General features: G+C 39.6%; 2 protein-coding genes across 2 annotated transcripts; both read right to left on the bottom strand.

Annotated features, from left to right (window-relative positions):
• Positions 1-2,031: 2,031 nt before the first annotated feature.
• Positions 2,032-4,509, bottom strand: LOC149889257 (uncharacterized). Its single transcript, XM_090085920.1, has 4 exons — positions 3,229-4,509; positions 2,930-2,995; positions 2,631-2,687; positions 2,032-2,469 (listed from the first exon to the last, which is right to left on the bottom strand). Exons 1-4 carry the CDS (start codon positions 4,379-4,381, stop codon positions 2,150-2,152), a joined length of 1,596 nt encoding a protein of 531 aa, XP_089942046.1. The 5' UTR covers positions 4,382-4,509; the 3' UTR covers positions 2,032-2,149.
• An 8,156-nt stretch (positions 4,510-12,665) lies between these two features.
• LOC149889256 (uncharacterized) lies at positions 12,666-14,847 on the bottom strand. Its single transcript, XM_090085674.1, has 7 exons — positions 14,062-14,847; positions 13,700-13,973; positions 13,561-13,629; positions 13,401-13,463; positions 13,224-13,292; positions 13,075-13,137; positions 12,666-12,986 (listed from the first exon to the last, which is right to left on the bottom strand). The coding sequence occupies exons 1-7, from the start codon at positions 14,788-14,790 to the stop codon at positions 12,673-12,675; spliced, it is 1,581 nt and encodes a 526-aa protein (XP_089941800.1). The 5' UTR covers positions 14,791-14,847; the 3' UTR covers positions 12,666-12,672.
• Between the last annotated feature and the right edge of the window lie 3,463 nt (positions 14,848-18,310).

Raw genomic sequence — 18,310 nt, 5'->3', positions numbered from 1 at the left:
TAGGTATGTTAGAGAATAAAAGTGCATAAAAAGCCTCAGTACTTTGCTGTAGAAGAAGTGGATGAGTAGATACAATTTTTTAAATTAGTGTGCTATCTCTATCGAATAAGTTAGTTTTCGAGAGATTTTTCAAAGCAAAATTAGCGTAGTGTTCCTCTTTTAAATCTAGATTATCTCAAAAATAGATTTCGAATAGTTTTTCAAAGAAAGGTTAGCGCAGCTTTCCTCTTTTAACATTAGCTTATGTAGCTTGACATCACAGAACACAAAAAGATAAAATAAAATATAAGACAAACGTAAAATGAAAAATAGATGTAGCTAAAGTTAGGCTGCATAAAAAACCAACAACATAATAATCTACTAGGCATGTTTAAATTGAATTAAATAAAATCCTTTGCGCAAAAATAGGTATGTTAGAGAGTAAAAACGCATAAAAAGCCTCGCTACTTTGTTAAAGGTAGTTTTTGAATAGTTTTTCAAAGACAGGTTAGCGTAAATTTCCTCTTTAAAGTTTAGCTTATGTAGCTTGACATCACAAAATATAAAACTCAAAAAGACAAGATAAAATATAAGATAAACGCAAAATAAAATATAGATGAAACTAAAGTTAGGCTGCATACAAAACCAACAACATAATATTCTACTAGTTATGTTTAAATTGAATTGAGTAAAATCCTTTACGCAAATATAGGTAAGTTAGAGAGTAAAAGTGCATAAAAAGCTTTACTTTGCTGAAGAAGAAGATGAATAGATGCAACTTTTTAAATTCGTGAGCGATCTCTATCGGTGTAAGGTAGTTTTTGAACAATTTTTCAAAGAAAAGTTAGCCTAGTTTTCTTCTTTTAAGTTTAAATTATGTAGCTTGACATCACAAAATACAAAACTCAAAAAGACAAGAGAAAATATAAGATAAACGCAAAATAAAATATAGATGAAACTAAAGTTAGGCTGCATACAAAACCAACAACATAATATTCTACTAGAAAAGTTAGCCTAGTTTCCTTCTTTTAAGTTTAGATTATGTAGCTTGACATCACAAAACACAAAAAGGCAAGATAAAATACAAGGTAAGCGTAAAATAAAATAGAAGTCAAACAAAAGTTAGGTTGCATAAATACAAAAACTGCATTGCCAAAAATAGAATTTGTTGTCTAGAAAGACCTTTTAAAGTTTGTTTCTTTCGTCTATTGACTTAGTGAATCGCGATCTGGTTTTTCTTAGGCGCGCTTGCTTCTTAGTTGTTTTTTTTTTGTAAAGAAACTTTATTCAGACGTTTTTTTTACGCAACTCTTTTAACATTATTTTTAACAAAGTGTTCTTTTATACGTGTTTACATTGAAATAAAACCCTTTGCGTAAATAGAGATAAATTAGAGAGCAAAAGTACATAAAAAGCCTCGCTACTTTGCAGAAGAAGAATTGGATGGCAAGATTCGTGTGCTTTCTCTTTCGTTTAAGGTACTTTTTGAATATTTTTTCAAAGAAAAGTTAGCGTAGTTTTCCTCTTTTAAGTTTAGCTTACGCAGCTTGACATCACAAAACGCAAAAACCAATAAGGCATGATAAAATACAAGATAAACGTAAAATAAAATAGAAGTGAAACAAAAGTTAGACTGCATAAAAAAAAACAAACAAACAAAAAACATAATATACTTCTATGTATGTTTACATTGAACTAAATAAAATCCTTTGTGTAAATATATGAGAAAATAGAGAGTAAGAGTTCATAAAAAAGCCTCGCTATTTTGCTGAAGAAGAAATGGATGTCTAGATCTTTTAAAATAAGGAACGTTTTGATTTCTTTTCCCGAAAAATGTTTGGAACAGTTTTCCTTTTTTAAATTTCACTTATGCAGTTTAACATCACAGGAAATATTATTTTGCTTTTTAACAAACTCTTAAAAACATCAGAAGTAATTCTAAATGCAACTCTATTAAAAGTTTTCACAGAATAACAAAACGACTTCTTTTTTTTTTAAAGATAAAAAAAAGTTTGAACTATCTTTAAATAAGAAATGTGAGAACAGTTTAACAGAACTTCTTGTTTATTATGTCTTTAGCGAAACAGATAAAAATATTTGCAAAAGCATAGATAAAACAAACTACACAAAAGGCCCATCTTTATTGCCAAACTGAACAAACTTATCTAAACTACATAAATGGTCTCACGATATTGCCATATTGAACAAACTTTTCTAAACTACCCTCTTTTTGAATTTTTAGCTTCATGTTTTTAATTTTGTCTTTAATATGGCTTTGGTAGGAGTACTTTTGCAAGACATGAATGAGCTTGTCACTGCTATGATTTGCCAAGATGCCAAGGTAATCTTTGTACGAGCAACTTGACCTTACATCTGTAAACACGTCTTGCAAGATGTATGCCAACACCAAAGCTGCACATCGTGGAAAACTTCTGGTGTTGAACCATTCGTTGTGGCCAGGGCAAGCATTCAGCTTTTCAACTATTTCATCTAAAATTTTACAAACTCAAGTCATAACACAAAGTGATTAAATCAAATATTCATTTGGTTCTGAAGTAAGACAAGATTTATTCTGTTTTTTTTTTATTTATTTTTTTTTTGTTGACCTTATTGTTTGCACTGATAGCAATAACTGGTTTTTGAAAGATTACCTAAATGGCATTGGCTAACTTCTGCTTTGTTTTCCTTTGTTCTTGGCTGAGTTGATCCTGAAATAAAATAAAACCATGTTCATTTTTCTAATTCATAAAAACCATCAACAGTTTCTAAGTGTTAGAGATGATAACAAGCTGTGCATGATTTCTAACGGTGATGTTTCTAACTTCATCATTAGAAATCTAAAAGTGCACTTAGCAATGATGGCTAGTTTTTGTTAACAGTTAACCATCTGAAATTGTGCAAGAAGAGGTTTGTGTTTATGTATCTTTGTATAAATTAGGTTTTACATTACCGATGAGTTCTTGAGTGAAAGATGGCATTTCCAACTTGATTTTTTTTCTTCTTGGATCTTTTACTTCTAAAACATAATCAGTTTAAGTATCATTCACTTGTATAAACATTTAAGCAATCACAGAATTAGTCCTGCAACAAATACATACACACTTCTGTGATGTTTTTTTGTTTTGTTTTGTTTTTTTTACAGCTTTAACAATAACAATAGGGCAAGGAGTTGATTTGGGCATTTTCATTTTTTGAAAGCGTGTTGAGATTTGCATAAAAATCAAAAATCAAAAATCAAAAAGAATTTACCTCTGGATGTAGAGTCAAGACTTTGGCTAAATAGGCTACCAACAGATTGAACAGCATAAGGTGAGAGCTGCTTTGCAAGAACAGAACCAGCCTGTTGGACTGGAACAGCTGAAACTGGATCAGATGAAAGAAACAAACTGGGTTTGGCCAATGTTTGCTGAAAAGCAATAAGGCTAGGAGTCAGAGGAACAGAAAAGACCTCTTTTGAAGGACAGAAAGCGACTTGCTGAGAAGGAGAAGCAGAAACAGGTTTGGCAACCACTTGCTCACTAAAGTAAACTGGAGAAAGATTTGCATGGTGTTCAATAAAATCCGGTTCATCAGGAAATAATGTTAATGCAAGAGGAGAACAAGCTGTGCCAACAGGAACAGCTAGAGTCTGATCTACATCCATACAAACAGCTTGTTCATTAGGAACTAGTTGTGCAAGAGCAGGGGATAGTTCAAGAACTGGACCAGCGATTGTTTGTTCAGATGGAACAGACGAAACAGGAGTTGAGGTAGGTTCACACAAGAAATCTACAGCATGGTCGTTGCTGTCCTCTAAAGGAACATTGTTTTCTACAGCTGGAGCAAACGGAACCACTGTGGTACAGCTGAAAGTAGCAGCACATTCTTCAGAGTCAGAACCGGAGTCTAAATCTTCCTCAAAGATGTCCTCAACCTCATGAAAACCGTACTCCTCTGCATTAGTTTGGAGCCAGTCCATCACATCCTTCTCCTTCTTTGGTGGTCTCTCAGACTTTTCAACAGTCAAAGACTCTATGACTCCGAAGGACTGTCCGATGCCCAGGGCAAAGCGCAACTCCTCTGCAGCGTTCCACTGGGACACATAAAAGCTATCCATTGTGTTCCTGCTGTGCTTCATGTAGAGTGTAGCAAACCGCTCGCGATCTTCTTTGCTGTTGTTGGCAAAGTAAGTGGCTATCGAACCGCGAATGCAAGTGGGAGTAAGACGCTTCATGGGAATGTTTACTTGGCTTTTTCTGAAGCAGGACGTCAGGCAAGAGGAGATAGCAGAGGAACCCATCTGGTAAACAGGCACTCTAGTTGCACCTAGTGTCATACCTTCGTCTTTGTTGGGTCTCATCGATGGAAAAAGGGGCCTGTAGCAGTCGCTCAACTCCAAAACAGTCTTGGTGTCTGCAGCCATGTAGTGAGTCGTTGACAAGAAGGTCTCTGTATCTCAGCAAATAAATATCGATCAACACTTTCAAGTCGTTCGGCACTAGAATGTTTTTGGCTCCGTACTTGTATGCTGTTTTGTAGCGCTCTTGCACAATGCAATATCCACACTCACTCTTCTCAGCAGCCATGTAGTCTCTAATGTTTAAAAGAGCAATGTTAGATTTTCTTAAACTGTTAATTACAGTGACAGAGAGCAGAAGATGGTTTCGTAGAGACACAGCATTGTCTCTAGTCGGTGTAAGAGACGGCTTTCTAATCGATTCCACTAACTCTCTTACGTATGCAGACTTGCCATATTCGGTCAGCAAACTGACATTGATGATGTTGATGCATTTTTTGCTTTTCACAAGGCTCCTCCTCAAAGAACGAAAGGGCCTCAGCACTTTTTGTAACTCCTCCACCTTGCAGCGCAAACGTCGGATGGCCTCATGAGAAAGTCCGAAATAGACATTCCTGGCTTCACTGAAACGAAACAGGAGACAAAGGTAGACAAGGCGGTTGTACAACGTGTGACAAGACATGGCTTTTGTTTGGTCAAGTTCACTCAGCTTGGAATTGAGCTGAATGTTTTTAAAGTGCATGGAAAAGTATCTATCCTCCAAAACGTTGGAATTGGTGAGAACCTTCGGGTGCAGCGTCAGCGTGCTGTCACAACATGTCAATATTTCAACAACTGCATTTTTGTAGATCTTTGCTTGTGACAAAGTGTTGTTGTTGGCTACCACAAGCCACTTTCCAAAATCTCTGAAGAGCTCATCTGCTGACTGGTAATAAAAGTGAAAAGCATCTTTGTCCAGCTGAAACAAGAGTCTCTTATCTTCTGTCAAGACGGAGGAGTTGGAAACCAAGTGCTTTAAGGAATTAAAATCAGAGTCTAGGACGGATTCGGTGTTCAGCTCTTTGTTTTCTACAGAGGTGCAGTGGTTTGCAGAAGGAGCCTCGGACGAACCAGCAACTGATGAGGGCAAGCTTAAAAGAGGATCAGAGGAAAGAACCGGAGAAGAAAAAGAGGAGGAAGGCCCAGGAGCAGAGGATGCAGAGCCTGATGCAGACGCTTGTTCAGCTACTGGCTTAATACCAAAGAAGGCAGGTCGAATAAATTGAGGGACATAGAGCTTCTCGTTGTCGTATCGCTTTGCCTCTGCAATCTTTTGTTTGATCACCTTGGAATCGTAGAAATGAGTCTCTTTCAAGTGTATGTCCAGTCGGTCGTAATATTTCCAACATTGCAAACAGGGGTAAGGTTTTGGACAGCCGGACTTGCGTTCGAGACGAGCATGCTGAAACTTCCTGACCATTGCAGAGTAAAAGATGGAAGCTTCATCCAAAGTCCAAGAATGATCTTTTTTAGTCAAGTGTCTTTTAATGCTTGTGGAGGAATGTTTGCACAAAGGCATCGGACAGCTAACAGCGTACCTCTTCTTGGTACCATAGAAAGGTACAACCCTGTTTACGGAGCCACACGCTGCAACTAATGCGGCCCTGACTTTGTTTTTGAGCTTTAAGTCTCTCTGTTCTTGTGACTGCCTTCTTTTCTTTTTTTTCGCTTTAGAGTTCGGAGAAGGGGCAACAACAGTGTTGTTTTCTTGTGAAGAAGACATGTTCAGGTGTTTGTTTGCAACGGTTTATGCTAAAAAAAAAGAAAACAGTTAGTGAGAGTGTTTTTCTTCTGCCTGCATCCAATCCTGGAATGTTTACAACTGCAGGGAAGAGCTGTGTTTTTTCGAATCCTCTGCAAAAGAGAAAAAAGAAAGAAAAGAGAGCAACAAGAAGAAACAAAGTTTCCACTAGCAAATGAAAAAGAATGAGAGCAACTAGCATTACATGCATGGTGGCAGCAGTGATTGCTATTATGAGAAGGAGAATGAGAAAAAAAAAAAAAAAGAAACAAATAAATAAAGAGATGGAGTTTGAGAGGATCTCGCAACCATATGACTCAAAGAAAGAAACTGTGTTGAAAAAAAGGCAAGAGAGGGCAAATAGAACTTGCTAACAAGGACAAATGACAGACATAACTACAACAGTAACAACTCTCATTGCAAGCATAATAACAACAGCATCAGCATCACTGACTCAGAGAGTGTTGACAAAACAAAACAGATTAAAAAAACAAGCAATGTGGCTGAACCGTAACAACAATCATTGCATGTATAACAACAACAACAACAACAACAACAACAACAGCAACAGCATCACTGACTCAGAGGGTATTGATAAAAAAAACAAGCAAAACAAAAACAAACAAAAAAAAACAAAACAAATAAAAAAACAAAACAAGCAAATTGGGTGAACAGTAACAACTCTCATTGCAAGCATAATAACAACAACAGCATCAGCATCACTGACTCAGAGAGTGTTGACAAAATAAAATAGATAGTAAACAAGCAAAGTGGGTGAACAGTAACAACTCTCACTGCAAGCATAATAACAACAACAGCATCAGCATCACTGACTCAGAGAGTGTTGATAAAATAAAACAGACTATAAACAAACAAAGTGGGTGAACAGTAACAGCTCTCATTGAAAGCATAATAACAACAACAGCATCAGCAACAGCATCACTAACTCAGAGGATATATAAAAAAACAAACAAACAAACAAACAAACAAACAAAAAAAAAAAACAAGCAAAGTGGCTGAACAGTAACAGCTATCATTGCAAGTAAAATAACAACAACAGCATCAGCAACATCATCACTGACTCAGAGAGTGGTGATAAAATAAAACAGATTAAAAAACAAGCAAAGTGGCTAAACAGTAACAACTATAACTACAAGTAAAATAACAAAAGCAGCAACAGCATCACTAACTCGCAGGGTGTTGATAAAAAAACAACAACAAACAAATAAAGCAAGCAAAGTGGGTGAACATTAACACTCATTGCAACTATAATAACACCAACAGCAACAGCATCAGTGACTCAAAGGGTGTTGATAAACAAAAACAAAAGCACAAACAAAACAAGCAAAGTGGGTGAACATTAACAACACTTATTGCAAGCATAATAACAACAACACCATCAGCATCACTGACTCAGAGAGTGTTGATAAAATAAAATAATTTATAAACAAGCCAAGTTGGTGAACATTAACAAACACTCATTGCAGCTATAATAAGAATAAGAACAACAGCAACAGCAACACCATCACTGACTCAGAGAGTGTTGATAAAATAAAATAGATTATAAACATGCCAAGTTGGTGAACATTAACAAACACTCATTGCAACTATAACAACGACTACAGCAACAGCATCACTTACTCAGAGAGTGTTGAGAAAAAAAAAAAAACAAAAAAAAAAACAAACAAAACAGAAAACAAAAATACAAGCCAAGTGGGGGAACATTAACAAACACTCATTGCAACTATAACAACAACAACAGCAACAGCATCACATACTCAGAGAGTGTTTATAAATAAAACAAAAAACAAAAACAAAAAACAAAAATACAAGCCAAGTAGGTGATTACTAACAGCGCTAACAGCAGCAACAACAGTGTCTTTAGAAACAACAAACAAGTACAACAGCAACAACTGCTTTTACAGAGTATAACAATAACAACAACATGGCTGACACAAGTGTCAATGGCACTAACAACAACAACAGGGTTGGAATAAAAACCTGTAGGCAAAAGGAGAGCTGCATTCAGACAAGATCGATTACAAAGAGGCTCTTCTTTAAGACAGAGGAGAAACTGCTTTTGAGGGACAGAGGGACTTTTGTTGTTGCTGTTGTGCAGAAACCAACAAACTTTTATTGAACCGAATATAACCGAACATCACCGAAAGTCTTGTTTGCTTCTGTTTTGTGCCATCAAGAAGGGAAAACAAAACATCACGAAACAAACCAAGCAAACGAAACAAACAAACAAACAAACGAACGAAACAAACAAAAAAAAAAAATTAAATAAATTAACAAACAAACAAACAAGCAAACAAACAAAAACAAATAAGAAAAACAGAAAACGCAGTACCGAAACCTCGCCATTTTTTATCCTTCCTCAAGCTTTCTTTGGGCGCCAAAGACCGAGAAAGCTGCGCAAGCGTGACGTTTAGGGGGGTGGGGGGGGGTGGGGGTACTTAACGCCAGCAGACCGACCAATGGCAAGCTTAGGAGAGACCCACGTGAATGCTACATTTTCTTTCTATGCTAGCTGGATCCGCTCAAAGTCTGGAATTTCCAGCATTCACGTGTCATCACTCCAGCCACCAGATTGGCCCACACTTTGCACACTTTCAAGACTAGAAACTCACTTGTGCTCAATTTGAGCAAAAAAAAAAAAAAACTAAGTCTCGCATGGCGACAACTTTTCGAAAAGCAAACAAAGCAACGACCTTCCTTTCGAATCCCTTGCATTTCAAACGAAGGCAAACGAAGAAAAAACAAAAACAAATAAACAAAAACAAAACCGAAAAGGGAGAGAGAGAGAGCAAGTCGACTCATTTCTTTCGACTGCCTTAAACGAGAAGTCTAAAACGTTTAAAAGTTGAAAACTAAGTTTTTTAAATGAACTGCACCGAAAAAACTTTACGACAGTTTAGCTGGTTAAAAACGCAGAGGAAAATATTTTATAAAATTTAAGCGTTCTAAAGATGTCCATTTTTGTCTTTGTTTTTTTTTTATTTTGGTTGATTTCTTTTTTTAAATTCTAGCGATCGAGCATATTTGAACGGTTTCATCAACCTGTTGGCGCACGTGTTCTAGAGCTAGAACTTTGATTGCTTTTGATGTTGAGAATTGAGAATGTCCGAGCAGGTTTTTTTATCGATTTCATCGCTTGTGGCGAGGCAAAATCAAAACGCTCTTTAGACGAAAGAAAAGAGATTAAAAGGAAAAAAGAGAAGAAAACAAAACAAAAAAAACAAAAAACAAAAAAATAGGTTATGTGTCATAAACATTTATTTTCTCACGCGATGACGTCTAGTTTTGTTAGAGTAATTAAAATATGGTATCAAGTTTGTAATTTCTATCTTATTTTTAGTTACGGATAATTGCCAATTATGTCACGTTTAGTATACACAACGCTGTTTTCTTAATAGCAATATGAAACAAACAAGTTATAAAAAAAAAAAGCGTTCGCTCGATCTTCCTTAGTCAGTTGAACAAAAAGAAATTTTCACAACATATGATTGATTTGGTTGTCCTAGCAAGCTGTTTTAGCAAACGGCTAGAGGTTGCAACTGTTGTTCATTGAAAACGAAAAATCTAGCGTCAGCAAGAAATTTTTGAATACATAATGTACACAAAAGTGGCACTAACAAATGAAAATGTAAAAAAAAATGTTTACCTTGATGCCAGACTCTCAGAGATGTTGTCGCTCGTTGCTATCGACTGCGAACAGCTTTGTTGTTTTTCGAAGTGCCTCTTCATTCTACTTATAGCCGAAGTTTTGGCTTCGAAAAAAAATACGAACGTCGTTAAGCTCAACGAGCTGCTTTAATTGTTGTTCGTGCGAAAACGAAATGCTTAAAACGGATAAAAGTGTTGGCGTAATTACACTTTTCGACCGCGATGCAGTTTGTCAACTCTAGCGCACTTTTTTGGCTCGTGGAGCAAAAGCCTCATGATAATAGCAAAGGCTTAAAATGTCTTAACATGTCAGCAAAGGCTTAATATGCTTAATAAACTGTGGTTAAGCTTTTGCGGTGCAGTTCATTTACAACTTAATTTGCAACTTGCTGGCACAAGCAAACGTTTATGACTTCTCGTTTAAGACAGTTGAGCGAAATCAGTCGACTCACTCATTCTCCCTTTTCTGTTTTGTTTTTGTTTTGTTTTTTTGTTTTTGTTTTTGTTTTTTGTTTGTTTTTTTTTCTTTGTTTGTCTTTTGTTTAAAATGTAAAAAACTCGAAAGGAAAGTTGTTGCTTTGTTTGCTTATTGAAAGTTTTCGCCAGTTGCAAGACTTAGTTTTGTTTTTGTTTACTTATTAAAATATCGAGGAAAATATTTGAGGACATCGCATTCTAATGGTGCCTTTATAACAACATCTAACGATTTAACGTTTAATGTTGTGCTCAAAAAAAAAATTCTTTTTATATCTCTCAATGGTCTCCAAAGATAAAACTGCCGACCAATCGCAACGATTAAACAGCCAACCAATGGCAGCTCAATGGTCTCCAAACAAGAGACTGCCGACCAATGGCAGCTCAGTGGTTTGAGAAATGAGATCATTCGATTTCCTTTTATTATCTCCAGTTTGAACTAGTGCTTGGCTTGTGGTGCAGAAACTAAAACTTCCCGTTTTTGTATTTTGTTTTGAATTTCTTTGCTTTGAGCTTTTTAATCGATCGAAAGCTTTAGGAGAAAAGAAGAAACCCCTCTGACGAAGTCTTGGCTTTTTTAAAAACGCTCAAATTTTGGCAAACAAATCTCATACGAAACGCTACTTTGATGTCAAGCTTTCGTTACTCCCTACTCCCTTCTAGCGGAGGGCGGCAAAAAGGTGTTGCATCCTAGAGCTAAAAGTGAGGAGGGAAGCAAGTTTTTTTTTCGTTTTGTTTGCTTTTTTATGTTTTTTGTTTTTTTGAGGGGGGAGAGTTAGAGGGTTAGGGGGTTAGGATTAGAGGAGGTTGGGGTTACGGTTTGGAAACCTGGGGACGAGGATAACAAGCAGGAGTTTAGTGTCCACGAGGGGCGTCCTTCGGTTGTAACGTGCCGCTAGGTGCACGCGTCTAGTAGTTTCGTTGCATCGACCTAGAGGAGTTTTCTGATAGATCTTGCGCTTTGGGCTCAGTTAATCGGTCTGTATCCATTGTAAACACGGTGTCTGCCGTTAGAAAATCGTTAACCAGGCGTTTGTGAGCTTTAACAACCATCCCTTTGAGTTTAAAACGAACGTTTCTTCAAAAGCCACTCGAGATGGAGGTACTCACGGAGGTTTGTTACGGTAACAACCCTGTGGTTTGCCATCTTCTTTCTTTCCGCAGCGTCGCAAACGCATCGGCCGGTCTCTTAGGTGACGAAAAAACGTCTGATCTCTCGACTGGAATGCTTAACGTACTAAGATTAGTAGAGTTAGTACTAAGAGTTGCATCTAGCCGCCGTAATTTTCTTCGATGATGTCTTGAAAATTTCGTGACGTCGTTTTCAAACCTCTAGGGTCGATTTTAACCTTCGACCTTAAAGTCGATTTTAGCCTTCGGTGTGGCTCTGTACAACTTTTGCGGTGAAAAAGCTTGCGCGGAGTCTACAGTTGTATTTAGCCGACAGACGCTGGCAACGCAGAAACAGAATGACTCTTGGGCGGCGCAAACCGAGCGTTCAGCAAATTTGTCGCATTTTACGTCAAAGCGGACAATCTGCACGACAAATAAAGCTAACTTTCTCCTTTGCCTAATATGTTAACGTTAGGGTTAGGGTTAGGGTTAGGGTTAGGGTTAGGGTTAGGGTTAGGGTTAGGGTTAGGGTTAGGGTTAGGGTTAGGGTTAGGGTTAGGGTTAGGGTTAGGGTTAGGGTTAGGGTTAGGGTTAGGGTTAGGGTTAGGGTTAGGGTTAGGGTTAGGGTTAGGGTTAGGGTTAGGGTTAGGGTTAGGGTTAGGGTTAGGGTTAGGGTTAGGGTTAGGGTTAGGGTTAGGGTTAGGGTTAGGGTTAGGGTTAGGGTTAGGGTTAGGGTTAGGGTTAGGGTTAGGGTTAGGGTTATATTTCTAGATTTTTTTTTGGCATCGTAGGTGATGAATTTGGCATCCTAGGGTAGGTGATTGCAAACTTGGCACCCTAGGTACAAAAATTGGCATCCTAGGTGTTTTGTGCACCGGAGGTACGCTTTATCACCTAAGATGCCAAATTTTGACTTAGTTGTTTTTTAGTAGGTGATAATGAATATAAGTGGTTTAACAAAGTCTAAGGGTTTGTTTTTATGGGGTTTTGAACAAAAACGTTAGGGTTCGGTTTAACCCTTGTTCTAAACCTTACTTTTATTGTATTAGTTTGTGGTTTTTAACTTTTTGTTGGACGTTTTGAGTATTGTTTAGGTGTTTTTTAGTAGGTGATAATGAATATAAGTGGTTTAACGTGGTGTAAGGGTTGTTTTTTAGAGGTTTTGAACAAAAAAGTAGGGGTTCGGTTTCACCCTTACGCTAAACCTAACATATATTGTTTTGCTTTGTGGATTTTTTACTTTTTGTTGGTTCTTTTGAGTGTTATTTTGGTTATTAAGGTAGGTTTTTTTTTGTGTGTGTAAATATTGTAAGTTTTCAAAGGTTTTAGGGATTACAAATGTATTAAAAACGACATTATTTAATTTTAGTCTTTTATTTTTTCAAGAACTATTGGATATGTTCCATAAAGATTGCCCGTAGGCAATGTACTTTCGAAAGCTTTCGTGGCAGACTTCAGTCTTATATTTTGCTGCCATGTTACGCAGTATGCAGCGTAACTCTTGCCACGGAATGTTTGCATAAAACTGATGAAGTCCCTCAGTTTCTGTCATGGCAGTTTCCCATTCTTTTTTAATTATGGAATCCGATATAAGCATTCTTTGGGCAGTAAGAGCTATCGCCAGGAACGTAGTCCTTTTGTATTTCGAACCCCTTGGTTTGTACCAATCATTTTCGTTTGGTACATTTAACTCATCTAAACAATAAAAACATGCTTAGTTTAACAAGCTTTTAAACTCATAAAAAATGTTTTTTCATTTTAAAAACACCACATTTTAACTTACCAACTGTGGCAACTTCGTTGCTCACCCTGGCTCTCTTCGGTTGGGGTTTCACTTCTGAACAAACTATTAACCAGAAAGACTAAGTTATTAATATGCATTACTTAAAATTGCATTACATTTCCAAATGTTTTTTTACTTAAAAAAATTACCTGTTGACTTGCTTGTCGTAGAGCCCACTTCACTTTCTCCCGAATCTTTCTCAAACTTATCTGTTACAACTAAAAGAGTTTTAGATAAACATAGTTGGGCGAAAGAAAAATGAATAAACAAAAATGAATAAACAAAAATGAATGTAAACAAAAAATTGTGATTTGTAAATGCTTTACCTGCGCACTCTTCAGACGGGACCGTCGGGTTATTATCACTTTCACTTATCACGAAATCAATTTCTAAATCGTAAGCAGATTAAGTTGAAGGTAAATGTTTCAATGTTAATTAAATAAAAAAGTTTGTACATCTGAATTAAAAGTTTAAATAATGTGTTACCTGTTGGGTCAGCCTCTGGAACAGTTTCTTCTTCCACGATGGCATTTCTCTTCATCACCAAATCTGTTTCTAAAACATACTAACGTTTTTAAATTGACGTTTAAATGGTGTTCAGTTAAAGAATAGTAATGAACTATACCTTCCACTTCTTCAGGAAGTTGAATTGGGGCATTCACGTTTGCCTCAAGATACTGAGTAAGTTCATCATCCTCATACTTAACCGAGAACTCTTCTTCAATGTGCTTGGAGGTTTGTGCTATCCAAGCTCTCAGATCTTTTGTTGAGGGGTTCTCGGTTTTTCTGCGGATGTTGAACTTCTCACCCACTCTCAAACTGATGGAAGCAGCAGCTCGATTGGCAAAGTGAGCAACATAGAACTTTTCGGTTGTAGATGGTTTGTTCTTCATAAATGTCTAAATGTAAAAAAAAAAAAACACAATTATAAATTAGTTTATAGACATAAGCAACAGTGTGTAAGAAAACTACGAAATACAAGCTTACTGTTGCAAACTCTGCCAAGTTTTCCTCGCCAATCCCACACATCTCTGTAGCGATGGACACTCTGATTCGTGTGGGACAGACGCGATCAAAGTCGGTAGCCGCGGTAAACACCTGAGCCTTACAGAAAGATTTCGTCATTCCGTTTGAAATCGCGGAATGAGAAATCTTAGACTTCCGCACCGTTCCAAAGAGTGGCTGTTTGGTGGAGTCAGAAAAAGGACTCAGAACCGGCACGTAGTCCATCACGAATTTTTCCAACTCGTGCTTTAACGGCTCATCCACAATAATCACTTTGGTGCCGTAGAGCAGGGAGGTTTTGTAACGATCAGACTTGAAGCACCATGCGTCAGGGAACGTTTCATCCTGCACCATGGACTCCACATCGCTACACATCATGTTTATGAGATTTGATGCTCTTGTAGCGTTGAACATGCAAATCATAATCAACAGGTAGTCCCTGGCATCGACGACATCAAGTTTGGTCGGCAAGTAGTCAAGATGAAGCAATTTTTTCCGAACGTCCTTAACATGCTTACTGTTGAAATACTTCTGCATGACTGCTTCAGTAAGGACGTTCGATCTTTTAAAAGTCTTAAGGTCCATTTCCCTTTGCTTAATCAAGGGTTTCAGCATCGAGATAATTTCACCAATTTTGCCTTTAATTACGTCGATGTCAGAGTTTTTCATCCCCGCGTAGATCCTCCTGGTTAAAACGAACTCCAAAAACATTCTGAGGGACCCCAGCTTGCTGACAATTGTCAATGGCTGGGTGTGAGGTCTTTGATCCCTCGTTAGGGTTAGGGTTAGGGTTAGGGTTAGGGTTAGGGTTAGGGTTAGGGTTAGGGTTAGGGTTAGGGTTAGGGTTAGGGTTAGGGTTAGGGTTAGGGTTAGGGTTAGGGTTAGGGTTAGGGTTAGGGTTAGGGTTAGGGTTAGGGTTAGGGTTAGGGTTAGGGTTAGGGTTAGGGTTAGGGTTAGGGTTAGGGTTAGGGTTAGGGTTAGGGTTAGGGTTAGGGTTAGGGTTAGGGTTAGGGTTAGGGTTAGGGTTAGGGTTAGGGTTAGGGTTAGGGTTAGGGTTAGGGTTAGGGTTAGGGTTAGGGTTAGGGTTAGGGTTAGGGTTAGGGTTAGGGTTAGGGTTAGGGTTAGGGTTAGGGTTAGGGTTAGGGTTAGGGTTAGGGTTAGGGTTAGGGTTAGGGTTAGGGTTAGGGTTAGGGTTAGGGTTAGGGTTAGGGTTAGGGTTAGGGTTAGGGTTAGGGTTAGGGTTAGGGTTAGGGTTAGGGTTAGGGTTAGGGTTAGGGTTAGGGTTAGGGTTAGGGTTAGGGTTAGGGTTAGGGTTAGGGTTAGGGTTAGGGTTAGGGTTAGGGTTAGGGTTAGGGTTAGGGTTAGGGTTAGGGTTAGGGTTAGGGTTAGGGTTAGGGTTAGGGTTAGGGTTAGGGTTAGGGTTAGGGTTAGGGTTAGGGTTAGGGTTAGGGTTAGGGTTAGGGTTAGGGTTAGGGTTAGGGTTAGGGTTAGGGTTAGGGTTAGGGTTAGGGTTAGGGTTAGGGTTAGGGTTAGGGTTAGGGTTAGGGTTAGGGTTAGGGTTAGGGTTAGGGTTAGGGTTAGGGTTAGGGTTAGGGTTAGGGTTAGGGTTAGGGTTAGGGTTAGGGTTAGGGTTAGGGTTAGGGTTAGGGTTAGGGTTAGGGTTAGGGTTAGGGTTAGGGTTAGGGTTAGGGTTAGGGTTAGGGTTAGGGTTAGGGTTAGGGTTAGGGTTAGGGTTAGGGTTAGGGTTAGGGTTAGGGTTAGGGTTAGGGTTAGGGTTAGGGTTAGGGTTAGGGTTAGGGTTAGGGTTAGGGTTAGGGTTAGGGTTAGGGTTAGGGTTAGGGTTAGGGTTAGGGTTAGGGTTAGGGTTAGGGTTAGGGTTAGGGTTAGGGTTAGGGTTAGGGTTAGGGTTAGGGTTAGGGTTAGGGTTAGGGTTAGGGTTAGGGTTAGGGTTAGGGTTAGGGTTAGGGTTAGGGTTAGGGTTAGGGTTAGGGTTAGGGTTAGGGTTAGGGTTAGGGTTAGGGTTAGGGTTAGGGTTAGGGTTAGGGTTAGGGTTAGGGTTAGGGTTAGGGTTAGGGTTAGGGTTAGGGTTAGGGTTAGGGTTAGGGTTAGGGTTAGGGTTAGGGTTAGGGTTAGGGTTAGGGTTAGGGTTAGGGTTAGGGTTAGGGTTAGGGTTAGGGTTAGGGTTAGGGTTAGGGTTAGGGTTAGGGTTAGGGTTAGGGTTAGGGTTAGGGTTAGGGTTAGGGTTAGGGTTAGGGTTAGGGTTAGGGTTAGGGTTAGGGTTAGGGTTAGGGTTAGGGTTAGGGTTAGGGTTAGGGTTAGGGTTAGGGTTAGGGTTAGGGTTAGGGTTAGGGTTAGGGTTAGGGTTAGGGTTAGGGTTAGGGTTAGGGTTAGGGTTAGGGTTAGGGTTAGGGTTAGGGTTAGGGTTAGGGTTAGGGTTAGGGTTAGGGTTAGGGTTAGGGTTAGGGTTAGGGTTAGGGTTAGGGTTAGGGTTAGGGTTAGGGTTAGGGTTAGGGTTAGGGTTAGGGTTAGGGTTAGGGTTAGGGTTAGGGTTAGGGTTAGGGTTAGGGTTAGGGTTAGGGTTAGGGTTAGGGTTAGGGTTAGGGTTAGGGTTAGGGTTAGGGTTAGGGTTAGGGTTAGGGTTAGGGTTAGGGTTAGGGTTAGGGTTAGGGTTAGGGTTAGGGTTAGGGTTAGGGTTAGGGTTAGGGTTAGGGTTAGGGTTAGGGTTAGGGTTAGGGTTAGGGTTAGGGTTAGGGTTAGGGTTAGGGTTAGGGTTAGGGTTAGGGTTAGGGTTAGGGTTAGGGTTAGGGTTAGGGTTAGGGTTAGGGTTAGGGTTAGGGTTAGGGTTAGGGTTAGGGTTAGGGTTAGGGTTAGGGTTAGGGTTAGGGTTAGGGTTAGGGTTAGGGTTAGGGTTAGGGTTAGGGTTAGGGTTAGGGTTAGGGTTAGGGTTAGGGTTAGGGTTAGGGTTAGGGTTAGGGTTAGGGTTAGGGTTAGGGTTAGGGTTAGGGTTAGGGTTAGGGTTAGGGTTAGGGTTAGGGTTAGGGTTAGGGTTAGGGTTAGGGTTAGGGTTAGGGTTAGGGTTAGGGTTAGGGTTAGGGTTAGGGTTAGGGTTAGGGTTAGGGTTAGGGTTAGGGTTAGGGTTAGGGTTAGGGTTAGGGTTAGGGTTAGGGTTAGGGTTAGGGTTAGGGTTAGGGTTAGGGTTAGGGTTAGGGTTAGGGTTAGGGTTAGGGTTAGGGTTAGGGTTAGGGTTAGGGTTAGGGTTAGGGTTAGGGTTAGGGTTAGGGTTAGGGTTAGGGTTAGGGTTAGGGTTAGGGTTAGGGTTAGGGTTAGGGTTAGGGTTAGGGTTAGGGTTAGGGTTAGGGTTAGGGTTAGGGTTAGGGTTAGGGTTAGGGTTAGGGTTAGGGTTAGGGTTAGGGTTAGGGTTAGGGTTAGGGTTAGGGTTAGGGTTAGGGTTAGGGTTAGGGTTAGGGTTAGGGTTAGGGTTAGGGTTAGGGTTAGGGTTAGGGTTAGGGTTAGGGTTAGGGTTAGGGTTAGGGTTAGGGTTAGGGTTAGGGTTAGGGTTAGGGTTAGGGTTAGGGTTAGGGTTAGGGTTAGGGTTAGGGTTAGGGTTAGGGTTAGGGTTAGGGTTAGGGTTAGGGTTAGGGTTAGGGTTAGGGTTAGGGTTAGGGTTAGGGTTAGGGTTAGGGTTAGGGTTAGGGTTAGGGTTAGGGTTAGGGTTAGGGTTAGGGTTAGGGTTAGGGTTAGGGTTAGGGTTAGGGTTAGGGTTAGGGTTAGGGTTAGGGTTAGGGTTAGGGTTAGGGTTAGGGTTAGGGTTAGGGTTAGGGTTAGGGTTAGGGTTAGGGTTAGGGTTAGGGTTAGGGTTAGGGTTAGGGTTAGGGTTAGGGTTAGGGTTAGGGTTAGGGTTAGGGTTAGGGTTAGGGTTAGGGTTAGGGTTAGGGTTAGGGTTAGGGTTAGGGTTAGGGTTAGGGTTAGGGTTAGGGTTAGGGTTAGGGTTAGGTTAGGGTTAGGGTTAGGGTTAGGGTTAGGGGTTAGGGTTAGGGTTAGGGTTAGGGTTAGGGTTAGGGTTAGGGTTAGGGTTAGGGTTAGGGTTAGGGTTAGGTTGGTTAGGTAGGCTGTTAGGGTTATGAGTTAGGTTAAGGGTAGGGTAAGGGTTAGGGTTAGGGTTAGAAGGGGGTTAGGGTAGGGTTAGGGTTAATTAGGGTGGTTAGGGGTTTAGGGTTAGGGTTAGGGTTAG

This window comes from Hydra viridissima, unplaced genomic scaffold, assembly GCF_058129835.1.
Source record: "Hydra viridissima isolate aposymbiotic clone 2 unplaced genomic scaffold, HvirCarnegie_v1 scaffold_4, whole genome shotgun sequence".
Lineage (NCBI taxonomy): Eukaryota > Metazoa > Cnidaria > Hydrozoa > Anthoathecata > Hydridae > Hydra > Hydra viridissima.
This window is presented reverse-complemented; position numbering and strand designations above follow the sequence as displayed.

Bases quoted from the DNA above. Each gene is read 5' to 3' on its own strand.
- LOC149889257 (XM_090085920.1), bottom strand. From the start codon at position 4,381: ATGGCTGCAGACACCAAGACTGTTTTGGAGTTGAGCGACTGCTACAGG. The intron at 2,996-3,228 runs GTAAATTCTTTT...ATTATGTTTTAG, and splicing joins TCTTGACTCTACATCCAGAG to AAGTAAAAGATCCAAGAAGA. The intron at 2,688-2,929 runs GTAATGTAAAAC...ATTTTATTTCAG, and splicing joins TTTCACTCAAGAACTCATCG to GATCAACTCAGCCAAGAACA.
- LOC149889256 (XM_090085674.1), bottom strand. From the start codon at position 14,790: ATGTTTTTGGAGTTCGTTTTAACCAGGAGGATCTACGCGGGGATGAAA. The intron at 13,293-13,400 runs GTAAAGCATTTA...AAACTCTTTTAG, and splicing joins CCCGTCTGAAGAGTGCGCAG to TTGTAACAGATAAGTTTGAG. The intron at 12,987-13,074 runs GTAAGTTAAAAT...TTTATTGTTTAG, and splicing joins CAACGAAGTTGCCACAGTTG to ATGAGTTAAATGTACCAAAC.